This window comes from Monomorium pharaonis, chromosome 9, assembly GCF_013373865.1.
Source record: "Monomorium pharaonis isolate MP-MQ-018 chromosome 9, ASM1337386v2, whole genome shotgun sequence".
Taxonomy (NCBI): domain Eukaryota; kingdom Metazoa; phylum Arthropoda; class Insecta; order Hymenoptera; family Formicidae; genus Monomorium; species Monomorium pharaonis.
The window spans coordinates 6,754,003-6,767,715 of NC_050475.1; the positions used below are offsets into that span (position 1 = coordinate 6,754,003).

Sequence of the window (13,713 nt, forward strand, 5' to 3'; positions counted from 1 at the left end):
ACTTATATATAATTGGTCAAAAATATATTATTATTTATATTTTCCTATTTTTTAATTTCTAATTATAAATTATATAAAATTTGAAGTAATTTAGACTTTATTTTTACATAAATATATTGCAGTCTAAAATATTGCTAAATTACACTGTATTTTTTGTAAAGATGTAATTTCCATGTAAAGGTACTAATATCAGAATTGGAGTATATATAAATTAATAAAATGAATTATGTTACTATTTCAATTAGAATTAATCTAACTAATTATCTAAATTAGAACTGAATTGAAATTTCTCCTTGAATCTAAATAATTTATTCATTTGAACAAAAAATTATCTCAAGATACTCATTCTTTTAGCGATATTAAACTAAATGTATTTTACACACAATAAAAATAAAAATATGACAAAAAGTCTATTCATTATAATAATGAGTTAATGATATTATTAAAAAATATCAATTTATCAAATTATAAATAAAACGTGAATAATTAACACGTTATTTTTATTTATAAACAAACTATTTTAACTACTTAGCGGTGATACATTGTAATACATAAAATAATAAATTAAATTTAACTTATATGTAATATCTTATACAAAAGTATTGCCATTATGTGATACATGTCTAAAAAAAATTAAAATAGGAAAAATATTCAGGAAAGTGTCACATAAACTAAGTTATGATGCAAACACAACGCTACTATTTATTATTTACATTAGAATTAAGTAATAGAAGTCCGAGAGTTACTAATTAAAATATTGATAAAAGTGTTTAAAACTTACCATATATCATTATTTACAAATTATTCTTGCAACTTATAGCGTTTTTGACCGGGTTAGGTTAATCGCTCCGGGAGCGATTAATGACGTCATAAGACCAATTACAGCCATTCGTATGAAGAATGGAATAACTGATTGGCCAGTTTTAGAGAAAAAGAACCTGAGACGGGTTAATCCAGCTTTAATTGAAAACGTCATTAGATTGTACTTTAGCTACCAATAACAAAATTCATTAACAAATTTTTACTTTGATATGATATGAATAAAATAAAAATTTAATTAAATTTACATTTATAATTGTATATGCTTAAATTATTATTATGCAGTTACAAAACGACGTACTGTCATAAATAACATGTAAAATATTAATTATATACATATTTGTTATCAAAAGTATATAAATTAAAAAATTTTATTACTTTATTAAAATTTGTAATTTTACATTTTGCCTGCGATGTAAGAACAATCAAACAACTAAGATTGTATAATACATTTTATTTATACACATTAATTAATTATTTATTTATTATGTTTAATATGATATGTTTAATAAAATAAAATTTTACATTTTTATTTACATACCATTGTGATTATTAACATATATGTGCTATAAGATTTTTTACCTTTGTATGTGCGTAATATATGTGTATTTGTATGTTTCCATAAAAATAGAAAAGTTGAACGATTCTATTTACAATGCCAAAAAAGTAGTATTAAACTTATAAGAGTTAATAGAAAATTAAAAAATTGATTTACATACAATTATAGCAATATTTCTAAACGCATTTCTTTGGTTATATGTCTTCTATAATTAAATCGCTTGTGTATAATTTGTACTCGTCTTTTGTACTTCTTTTTCATCACAAGAATGCGATACAATCAAGAATTGTATTAAAATTAATAGATATGTGATAATGCTATTTGCCATCTAAAAAGCAGTTTATGTAAATAATATAAACGTTATTAATTAAGATACATATTTGATCACTCACCACAGTGAGCAATGTTGCATCCACAGTGAGACCTTTTACGGAGAATATACTTCTGCAATGAAATATTTGCAAGGAAAATAGATGCAGCTATAATGAAAAATTTATTATTATTATATGTAGACAAATATTTAGTATATTATTGAAAAGTAATAAGAGAATATTAAATTTTTGAAATTATTATTATTAAAAAATAATAAATACTAATAAACTTAAATTGATTAAATTATATATGTATGTATATGTGCGCGCGCGTTTGTATGTGTGTACATATAAAGTCGCATAATGGGCGTAATTTTATAAAAAAATTTTCATAAAAATTTTTTTTAATTACATTTTTATTTATTACCTCATTGTTGATTTGCATATTGTTGGCGTTATTAAGCATATCATGAACGGTAGTACAGATTTTTGTTGTTTGATTTTTGCAAGTTTCACAAGTCCACACTATCAATATCATATTTGTGAAGTAATACAACATAAATGATATAAAATACCCATTATAAATTTTATTTAAATTGAAGGATATTCCATCTTGCCATTGTATTAATTGGAAATATACATCGAATATGATAAACATGAAGTATGACATTACGGTACCGAGAAGTTGCGGACTGAAAATTACATTTAACATCTGTATTGCGTTACTGATCATTAGATGTTCTTTCTTTAGAGCCTTGAGTTTTATCAGCAATAATGGATATCTCTGCTTGTGACAGATCCATTTGGGGATATTATTCATCATGAGATCTCGCAGATTTTCCAGATTGTCATTGATTTCTTTAAAACAAGCTTTTAACACGCAAACACAATTTATATATAGCATATCCATCTGAAACGCTAATATAGTGATATACGTTCTGAACGGTTCATATGGAATTTTGTAAATATTATGATAAATATTTTGATGTATGGTATATATTAACCCTATCCCTAATACAAAGGAAAAACCAAAGATGTCCTTTGCATGTATTAATTTAGATAGTTTCCGATATGACTGTTGAGATAATTTCGAAGAAATATTTAATATAGTCTGGAGTAAATACATTCGTGGACCATTCAAGATATACGAGATGACTATTACGAATATTCCATATATTAAACTGAAAGTATACGAAATAATCTTGGTTTCCTCCAGCTTAAATTCAGGAAGATTGTATTCATACAATAACGTCAGCCCATAAACACAGAACACGAACAAAATAATAGTCCACAATATAAAAAGCGGTTTAGAAGTTTCGAAAGACAAAGTCTTAATCTTGTATGGAAATATTCCAATAATCTTGCTTGTGATAAAATTAGGATACATCAAGGATTCAAAATCTGTAGCATGAAACAACCTCCATTTTTTCACTCTTTCTTTGGTTTTTGAGTTAACTTTTAAATTTCTGCGACAAATTAAATGTAATTAATATATTGAAATAAGAAAATAGCAATTTAATATATTTAGTTACTACTTAGTTATATTTATTAAGTAGTGCAGCGTAGCTATTTTACAATTTTATAGTATTGAGCTGGCCGTCCATTTGTCTATTCATTTATCTACAAAATTTCTTTAAACGACTTAACTTTTTTAAACTTTATTTTTGCTATTAGGTATCCAAAGACTTAGTTTTATGAAGGCAAAATATGAATCGAATCGGCTGATTATAAAACTCAAAATTCAAGATTAACAAAAAAAATTTTTAACAATTTTGCCAATTATAATGGGTTTTTGCTACACTACTTAATTACATCTGTTGCAAAAAATTTATTCAGTACTTCATTATTATCGATGCACTTTGATGTTAATACAAATTTTATTACAAATCTTCCTTTTCCAAATATGTAGTCTTTAATTTCGAATCACTATAAGTATGTAAATCGACTTGCACTGGTCGTAGTCTGTCTGCATACTTCTGGCGAACTAATTTAGAAAATAATAGTTATTGCATCGAATAGCAAGTCATGATTAAGAGGCCATTTGTTAGCAATACAATAATGACATCTTTTATTTGTTATCTTGTTGGACATAAGAATATATAAAATAATAAAGTCATTGCTGATACATGGCCCATCATTCAGCACATTTAAATTAAAAATAATATATATGTATATAAAGTGATTGCATAAAATAAAAATTAAAACATTCTTTTGATCATAATATCGACGTGTATTTATCTTGATTTTTAATATTTATTATTATAATTTTTAGTGTGAAACTTTATAAATCTTTGATTAAAAATATATTACTGTACAAGCTATATTTTTTAAAATCTTAATTTGTAATTGTAATAATTACAAATTGTATAAAATTTAAATAAATTAGATTACTTGTACATATAAGTATATTGCACTCTAAAATATTAAATTATCTGCATCTTTTTAAATGCACTATATTGCAATAAAAGAAGTACCTAATAAACTAATATTAATAAATCGAATTGTCATGCAAAAACAATGCTATTATTTCGATTAGAACTAATTATCAAATTATCTAAATTATAATTAAATTGAATTTTTTTGTACTTTAAGAAATTAGTATGATACATTATTTCAACATGATATTATCCCAAAACGCTTGTTTTTGTAGAGACAATAAACTAAATGTACTTTAGAGACAATAGAAATAAAAAAATGTGACGGAAAGCATAAACTTGTTCATTATAATAATGAAGTAACGATATTGTGTGTATGTGGTTTTTTTGTGAAAATATAATCAATTTATATATGTATATTTGTAATAAATTATTTGAACTACTAACAATGACAAACTAAAATATATAAATTTCTAATAAATTAAGTTCTACTTGCTCATAAAATATTTTATACTGAAGTATTGTCATATTTTATTGTGCGTGCGTGCGTGCGTGCGTACGTGCGTGTGTGCGTGCGTGTGTGTGTGTGTGTGTGTACATTGCACTTGTTTTGAGAAAAATTGGCAATAAAAAGGAAATGTCTAAGACTGTCATAAACGTAGTTATGATGCAAAAAAACAGTACTATTATTTATTATACTAATAAACTATTTAAAAGCTACATATGTAACTTAGTTACAAACTTTTTGCAACTTAGATTGTCGAGACTTTAGCGATCAAAGACTGATTTTATTATTAACTTTTGTTTCAATATGATATTGATAAGATAATAATTTAATTGAATTTATATTCATAATTATGTTATTAAATTATTGTCACATAGTTACAGAATGATATATACGTAACAAACCACATTTATTGAAATATTAATTGTATACATCTTTGTACATCAGAAATATATAAATTAAGAAATTTTGTTATTTTAATATTTGCTATTTTACTTATATTTTAATTTTAACATATAAAGAATTGAATAGATAGATTGTGTATATTTAATTTAAACACATTTTTATTTATTTATTATGTCTAATATGACACATTTAACAAAATAAAATTGTATGTATCTCCTTTTTTAATTAAATTGTGTATAATGAATTGTATTTTTTTCGTCACAAGAGTGTGATATAATTAAAAATTGTATTAAAATTAATAGATATGTGATAACGATACTCGCCATCTAAAATCAAAAAATGAAATATGTAAATAATACATTATTTGAGGCACATTTTTGATTGCTTACCGTAGTAATCAGTGTCGCATCTACAGCGAAACCTTTTGCAGAGAATATATTTTTACAATGAAATATTTGTAAGGAAAATAGATGCAACTATAACAACAAAAAATATTTTTATTATTAAAAAATAATAAATACGCAAAGATGAAAAACTTAAGTATAAATTGATTAGATTTAACATGTAAAAGTCACACAGCATGTATGGGACATTTGGAACAAAACAGTTATATTTTTCTTCATTACCTCATTTTTGATTTGCACATCGTTAGTGCTGTTAAGCACATCATGAATGGTAGTGCGTATTTTTATTGCTTGATTTTTTCCAGTTTCACAAACCCACACTATCAATGTTATTCTGATAAAGTTATACAGTATTATCATTATGAAATATGTATTATAAATATTATCCAGATTGAACGTTAGTCTGCCTTGCCATTGTACTACATAGAAATACACGTGGAAGATGATCTTCTTTAAGGATAAGATTATGATAGCGAGAAGTTGCGGACTGAAAATTACATTTAGCATCTGCACTGTATCGCTAATTACTAGATATTGTTTCTTCAAACTCTTGAGTTTCTTTAGCAAGAATGGATATCTCTGCTGATGATAGAGGCTGGGGATATTATTCATTACAAGTAAATTCTTCAGATTGTTATTGATTTCTTTGAAACAGGCTTTTAAAACACAAACGCAATTTACATACAGCATATCCATTTGAAACGCAAGAAAAGTTGTGTATCCTCTCAACATCTCGAGTGGAATACCGAAAATCATATCAGAATTTTTCATATACGTTATTCCCATGCAAAGTACAAAGAAGAAACCGAAGATGTCCTTAGCATGTATTAATTTAGATATTTTTTGATAATACTGCTGGGGCAGTTTTGAAGAAATATCTGATATGGTTTGGAGTAGGCGCATTCTTGATCCACTCGAAATATATGTGGCCACTGTTATGAACAATCCGTATATAAAAGAGAAATTCAACGTAATAGTCTTGGGTACGTCAATTTTGATTCTTCCAGAAAAATTGAGTTTATATAATAATGTTAGCTGATGGACACAGACCGCGCAAAAAACGATAGTCCATAGAATATAATGCGGTTTAGAAGCCTCGAAAATTGAAATCTTAATCTTATACGGAAATATTCCAAGAATCTTGCTTAAGATAAAGTTAGGATACATTAAGGATTGAAAATCTGTTGCGTTGAATAGCCGCCATCTTCTCCCTTTTCTAGTTCTGAACATGACCTTTGAATTTCTGCGACAAATATAATTAATGAAAATAGTGAGAGAACAAAAAAATGTAGATATTATATAGATAACTTGCCTTTTAAATTTATTATGTATTTTATCATTATTGATGCACTTTGGCTTTACGATTTATTGCAAACATTTTCTTTTTAAATGTGTAGTTTTTACTTTGAATTTTTTATAAATATATGAATACTTCACATACACTTATCGTAATCTGTATATGTACTACGAATTAAATTTAAAGCTGCTAGCAGTTTATTTTAAAATAGCAGATAGTTGCTGCGATGAATAGCAAGATATGACTGAGAGGCCTTTTGTGAGAACTGCAAAGTAATTTAAATTATATCTTTTAATTATCGTTTATTATTTTCTAGGATAAAATGACATTTAGAGTAATGAAGTAATTGTTGACATACGGTTTATTATTTAGTACATTAAGTTGAAAGTAATGGAAGATATGTATAAGGAAGCATTAGGAAGTATCGATTGCATAAAATAAAAAGTCACATATTTGCTGTTTTTATTATAATTTTGACATCTGTGACTATTTTGATATTTATTGTTATAATTTTTAAAACTATTTATATATATTTTGAATTAAGAATATACTATCGATCATATTTATTTTTTAATTTTAGTTTGTAATGATCCGATAATAGATTCAATAATGTGATTTATAGTAAATAAAACTTTATTAGTTTTTAGTAGTTCTTGATACGTATATGTAAATATATAGATTAAAATTATATATTTTTTAAGAAATACTAATTGTAATAAAAGGAGTACATGAAAATGATGATCTTGGTCAAAACTTTATTTATTTCTTATACTTATTTATTTCTTATAGAGATTGTTGAGCAGATTATTTGATTTACTTAATTAGTTTTATTCTAAAAACGTAGACATTATATGCTAGTAACATTACGCGGTAAAATAAAGATTGAAAAGTGGTCTGAGCTATCTTTCTTCTTTTCTTTCTCTTTATATCTTAATGTTGGTACTTCGAGTTAAATATAAATAATGGAATGCCTTTATAGAGCAATTATCGAGAGAGAACATTTTATATTATAAACAATCTAAAAATTCTTAATTTGTTATTAATGCACATGAACATTAATGAAAGTATGATTATAAAACTTCTTTTTGAATGTAATTTTTTAATATTTACTTAACATCGCTTTTTTCAAGATAAATAAGTAAATCTTATACTGTTTTACATTTAATCAGTATAAAATTAAAACTATAATTGCAATATCGAGTAATGAGGTAACTTAAAAATCGTATGTTAATAGCCAAGTAACCATAACGTTCATTGATCATCTGCATTATACATTTGTCATTCTGAAAGTGCAAGGCATAAAGTAATATTTTATTGTTATGACATAGTAGAAATACAGCAACATTATATGCACACATAATACAGAAATTATTATTTACGCAATTATTTATGTATTAATATTGCTTAAAATCAGTTAATATAATGACTGAGTCCGTAATGCATATACATATTTTTACTCTATACTCAATGTTCAAAAATTACTTCAAAATTTAATGTTATATTTTAATATACATTATTATGTAATTTTTAATATGAAACTGTCATTACATTTTTAGTTTGTTTAAAGACAAGTTGGCATGAATATTTATTTTTTGTTACATGTGCGTCGAAAGTGCTCCCTTTTTATAACTTTTTGTGGATAAAGACGCCAATTTCAACACTTTTATATTATTGCAACGTTTTTGTCTTCTAATAGATGGCGTGAATCGTGGCAAAAAGCATTCTAGCGCGACTTTATCAGCACGTTTGATCGTTTCAGCACTCATATAAATGTTATCTTGCGACATATGCATATGATAACTTTCGTAGAATTCACTGACGCTTTCGCGAACCTAATTTTATTATATTTTAATTACGATGGAACAGAAAGCTTCTAATATTTTAAATTATATTTCTTCTTTTTTATTACACATCTTCCTAGTTAGGTTATTTTTGTAATATTGCCTGCAGTCTTTTCATCACAAGTATGTGATATAGCCATAAATTGAGCAAAGATTAATATGTATGTTGTAACGCTACCAGTCATCTAAAAATAAATAAAACAGTAAACAATAGATATTTTATTAAAGTAAATCTATTACTTACAGTAGTAAGAAGCGTCGCATCTATAGAAAAACCTTTTGTGGAAAATGTTTTTTTGCGATGCAATATTTGTAGGGAAAATAGCTGCAACTGCAATGTTAGATCGCAAAATAAAGAACTTGAATATGTAATTAATAAAGCAAATAAATTTAGTATACATAAAATTGCAAAAAATATACAAGTTAGATTACATTTTTCTTCTACCTCTTTTTTTATTCGTTTATCGCTGGTATGGTTAAGTACATCATGAACGGTGGTACCGATCTCAAATGCTTGATTCTTTCTGGATTCACAGACCCATACTATTAATATTAACTTTGAAAGTTCATATGTTACATCAATTAAAAATAACACGTCCAGAATAATGGAGAGTCCATTTTGCCATCGTATTACATGAGAATACATTTGAAAGATGATTCCAGTGAAAGTCAAGGTTGTAGTTGCAATAAGCTGCAGACTGAAGATTGCGTTTAGCATTTGTACTGCATCGCTGATTATTAAATGCTGTCTTCTTAAGATCTTAAGTTCTAATAATAAGAATTGATTTTTCTGCGTATGGTTAATTAATTTGGGGGCGTATTGTTCACTCTTTGCTACGATCTTTTGTATGTGTACCAAATTGTCGTTAATTCTTTTAAAACAAATTTTTAATACGCAAACACAATTTACGTATTGCATATCCATATGAAATCTAAGTAAGGCAATGTACATTGATACCATGGACATAATGACGGGATATTGATATTTTAAATAAAATGCCCATTCCTCTATGATTACGAAGAAAGTAATAAATACATCTTTGGCGTGAATCCATTTGGATAGTTCTTGATACGATTTTGGAGGTAGTCTCAAAGAGATCATGGCTTGTAATACGCGCATTCTTGAACCGCTTAAGATATACGTAATGATTGCTGTAAAACCACCAAATAAAAAAAAACACATATTTTCAAGACTATCAGTTATCTCTCCAAAGTTGATTGTTTTACTGATAATAATTTTATGAAGAATTAGCAGTTCGCTAATGCAGAAGACGCAGATGAGGAAGGTCGACAGAATGTAGCCCAATTTAGAAGTCTTAATGATTGAACCATTGATCTTGTACGGAAATGTTCCAAGAATTCGGCAGACGGTAAAGCAGGGATACAACAAAGACTGAAAGTCTGTGGCGTGAAATAGCTGCCATCTTTTCCACATTTTAGTATTTTTTGTTTGCTTTTGGAACGATGAGTTGAATTATCGAAGTATTATAGAGAATAGTTTAACTCACAAATGACAAGATTATTAATTACATTATCTATACACTTGAGCTTACAATGTTCTACTGGAATTGTCGTACAATTATTCAATTTACTTACTATTATTTAATTTACTTTTTGATTCACTTTTTAATAAGTACGTATCAATAAAAATCTTAATTTGCATCTATCCTGTTAATTACACCTAGCAATTTTCAATTTAAAACTACAAGCAATTGCTATGTCAAGTAGTGAAGAAGGACTGAAAGGTTCGTATGTTAGGTGTGTAAAGTAACCATGGCATTCTGCGATCCACAAATATCATTCTAAAAAAACTGCGTATAAAGTAATGATGTATAGTCTTTGTAGCATGTAGCTTATTAAATCAAACGTACAATATACAATAGCAACAATTATTATATGCTTTGTGTCTATATGTTTGTATTAGATTTTTAAAATGATTTATTCTTAAAGATTATTTCTAATTCTATATTTTATAGGAAATTTCTGATATTTTTATACTTATTGTTTCTAGAGTTTTGTTTTTATATTATATGATAATTATAATTTTTATATATTTTATACTTTCAATTTATTATAAAATATCGACGTACATTTTTTCTGTCAAAAAAACAAATTGTTCTTAATGTTTTTCAGCTTCAATTTGTATAAGTAGACTTGTGTTATAAATTGTTTTTATGTTTGTTTAAATAATAATCCAAACTTAATTTGTGAATGTAATATTGTATTGAAAATTTATATTTCTTGTTGTTTAGAAAAATAATTTTGTGCAAATTACTTTTGGTTAATTAGTCTGATCGAACTTAAGCATTTATCAAAAAGTTTTATATTAATAAAATGAAAATATAATTGCTCTTATATGTATGTATATATGTATATAAACAAATAGAAAGCATTACATAATTATATTTTAAACACAACGATAGAGAAGAGCATTTTTAAGTTAAAAAGATATTCTTTTTCTATTATATCTCTTTTAATACTCTATTCGAGTAATATTGCTTGCAATCTTTTCATCGCAAAAATGCGATATAACCATAAATTGAGCCAAGATTATTATGTACGTTGTAATGTTACCCATCATCTAAAAAAAACAAGAGTAAATAATATATATTTTATTAAAGCAAATGATCTATTACTTACTGCAGTAAGAAGTGTCGCGTCTACGGAAAGACCTTTCGTAGAAAACGTATTTTTGCGATGCAATATTTGTAAGGAAAATAGCTGCAACTGCAATTGTAAATGATAAAGCACTAGGCAATATTATTATATAAAAGTAAATTTAATATATACATATATATATATTGTATTAGTAAGAATATATAATTTTTCATAAAATATAGACAAATTAAATTAATTTTAGTTACCTCTTCTTTGATTTGTTTATCACTGGTACAATTAAGTACGTCATGAACTGTGGTACCGATCACAAATGCTTGATTCTTGTTGGATTCACAAGACCATACTATTAATGCTAACTTAAAAAATTCATATACTACAGCCGTTAAAAAGAAGACGTCATAAGTTTCATCTAGAATAATGGACAGTCCATCTTGCCATTGCAATACATGAGAATATATATGAAACGTGATTTCAGTAAAAGTCAAAGTTGTAGTGGCAAGAAGCTGTAGACTGAAGATTACATTCAGCATTTGCACTGTATCACTGACTATTAAATGCTGCTTTTTCAAGGACTTAAGTTCTATTAGTAAGAATTGATTTTTCTGTGTATGGTAGATCAATCTGGAGGCATATTGCTTATCATTTACTACGATTCTTTGCACATGCACCAAATTGTCATTAATTTTTTTGAAACAAGTTTTTAATACCCAAATACAATTCATATATTGCATATCCATATAAAATGTAAGTAGAGAAATGTATATTGAGAATATGAACATACTGACACCGGGAGATGGATTTTTTAAATAAAATAGACTTTCCTGTATGATTATAAAGAAAGTAATTAAAATATCTTTTACATGGATCCATCTGGCCAACATCTGATATGATTCGGAAGATAGTCTCAAAGAGATCATGGCTTGTAACACGCGCTTTCTTGGACCACTTAAGATGTATGTAATAATTACTGTGAAACCACCGAATACAATGAAAAAGGTACACGCAAGACGAGCGGTTACGTCTCCAAAGCTGACTGTTTTACTGATGAAAATTCCATGAAGCATTAATAATTCGCTAATGCAGAAAACGCAAATAAGAAAGGTCGACAGAATGTAGTACAGTTTAGAAGTCTCAATGGTCGAAGTGTTAATCTTATACGGAAATGCTCCGAGAATTCGACATACGATGAAGCAAGGATACATGAGAGACTGAAAGTCTGTGGCGTGAAATAGCTGCCATTTTGACATTTTATCTTTTATTTGCTTTTTGAATGATGAGCTGAACATTATTGGAGTTATGAAGAACAGTTTAAATCACAAATGACAGTCTAAATATTAATTAATAATTACATTATCTATTCACAGTATTCAATCTTGTTTCAATCTTGTTTCATTAAGTGTTTACTAGAAATACAATTATTCAATTCACTTTTCAACAATCAATGCGTATCAATGTATCAATTCCAGTGTGTATCAACTACTTAATTTCTACTTGTTCTGTTAATTTTATAACAATTTTTACTTTAAAACTGCCAGCAATTGCTACTTCAAGTGACAAGAAAGAACTGAAAGAATTAAATGTTAGTCGCAAAGTAACCATGGCACTCTTCGATCGACAAATGTTGTTCTGAAAGAAAACCGCATATAAAATAATGATATATAATTTCTGTAACATGCAGCTCATTAAATCATACGTGTACAAAAGAAACAAATATTGCATTATGCATATATAAATTTTTAATCATTTATTAATAATGACTGTTTAATTCCATATTCTATAGAAGATGTCTAGTATCTTTACATTTATTTTTTCTAAAGATATTTTATTTTCTGTTATTATATTTTATATATTTAATTGTAATTTTTATACTGTTAATTGTGTATGTGTGTGTGTGTGTGTGTACGTATAAATATCTAAATGCTTTTAAACAAATATAAAGCATCACGTAATCATATTTTAAACACAACAATAGAAAATAAAATTTTTAATAGTTGAAGAAATATTTCTGTTACGTATTTTCTAATAAGGTTATTTGGGTAATATTGCCTGTAAGTTTTTTATCACAAGAATGTGATGTAACCATAAATTGAGCTAAAATTAATACATATGTCGTAATGCTGCCCGTCATCTAAAAGCAAAAAAAGAATAAACAATAGATATATAGTTGTGAAAGCAAATGGTCTATTACGCACCGTAGTAAGAAGTGTCGCGTCTATGGCAAGACCTTTCGTAGAAAATGTATTTTTGCGATGCAATATTTGCAAGGAAAATAGATGCAGCTGCAATATCAGATGGCAAAGTAAAAAACTGGGAAACATAATTATGAAACAAAAAGATTCAATACGCATAAAATTGCGTTAGAACGGAACATTTGTCAAATAACATATAAATAAATCTGATTATATTTTTACCTCTTTTTTTATTTGTTTATCGTTAGTCTGGTTAAGTACACTATGAACGGTTATGCCGATCTGAAATGCTTGATTTTTGCTGCTTTCGTAAGCCCATACTATCAATATTAACTTTAGAAGTGAATACGCTATAGCCATTAGAAAAAATACGTCAATCTTTTCCGTAA

General features: G+C 26.5%; 4 protein-coding genes across 5 annotated transcripts in view; 1 reads left to right on the forward strand and 3 right to left on the reverse strand.

Moving 5' to 3' along the window:
- The window catches only part of LOC105830687 (agrin), a 569,188-nt gene that overhangs the window by 180,471 nt on the left and 375,004 nt on the right, over nt 1–13,713 (forward strand). The gene's annotated exons all lie outside the window — the stretch shown is intronic.
- LOC105834681 lies at nt 38–4,034 on the reverse strand. Its single transcript, XM_028191545.2, has 2 exons — nt 2,117–4,034; nt 38–1,857 (listed from the first exon to the last, which is right to left on the reverse strand). Exons 1-2 carry the CDS (start codon nt 3,074–3,076, stop codon nt 1,696–1,698), a joined length of 1,122 nt encoding a protein of 373 aa, XP_028047346.1. The 5' UTR covers nt 3,077–4,034; the 3' UTR covers nt 38–1,695.
- On the reverse strand, nt 5,173–6,629 carry LOC114253738 (gustatory receptor 23a). 2 transcript variants are annotated; one of them, XM_028191544.2, is made up of 4 exons: nt 6,064–6,629; nt 5,601–5,973; nt 5,364–5,450; nt 5,173–5,300 (listed from the first exon to the last, which is right to left on the reverse strand). In XM_028191544.2, exons 1-4 carry the CDS (start codon nt 6,606–6,608, stop codon nt 5,196–5,198), a joined length of 1,110 nt encoding a protein of 369 aa, XP_028047345.2. In that variant the 5' UTR covers nt 6,609–6,629; the 3' UTR covers nt 5,173–5,195. The 2 variants fall into 2 exon arrangements, with proteins under 2 accessions (XP_028047345.2, XP_028047344.2); XM_028191543.2 differs by having other exon boundaries at nt 5,601–6,629.
- On the reverse strand, nt 7,479–13,020 carry LOC105834680. The gene has a single exon (XM_036292173.1). The coding sequence runs from the start codon at nt 12,419–12,421 to the stop codon at nt 11,267–11,269; it is 1,155 nt and encodes a 384-aa protein (XP_036148066.1). The 5' UTR covers nt 12,422–13,020; the 3' UTR covers nt 7,479–11,266.

Bases quoted from the DNA above. Each gene is read 5' to 3' on its own strand.
- LOC105834681 (XM_028191545.2), bottom strand. From the start codon at position 3,076: ATGTATCCTAATTTTATCACAAGCAAGATTATTGGAATATTTCCATAC. The intron at 1,858-2,116 runs GTAATAAATAAA...TTTTCATTATAG, and splicing joins ATATGCAAATCAACAATGAG to CTGCATCTATTTTCCTTGCA.
- LOC114253738 (XM_028191543.2), bottom strand. From the start codon at position 6,608: ATGTTCAGAACTAGAAAAGGGAGAAGATGGCGGCTATTCAACGCAACA. The intron at 5,451-5,600 runs GTAATGAAGAAA...TTGTTGTTATAG, and splicing joins ATGTGCAAATCAAAAATGAG to TTGCATCTATTTTCCTTACA. The intron at 5,301-5,363 runs GTAAGCAATCAA...TTTTGATTTTAG, and splicing joins ATGCGACACTGATTACTACG to ATGGCGAGTATCGTTATCAC.
- LOC105834680 (XM_036292173.1), bottom strand. From the start codon at position 12,421: ATGTTCAGCTCATCATTCAAAAAGCAAATAAAAGATAAAATGTCAAAA.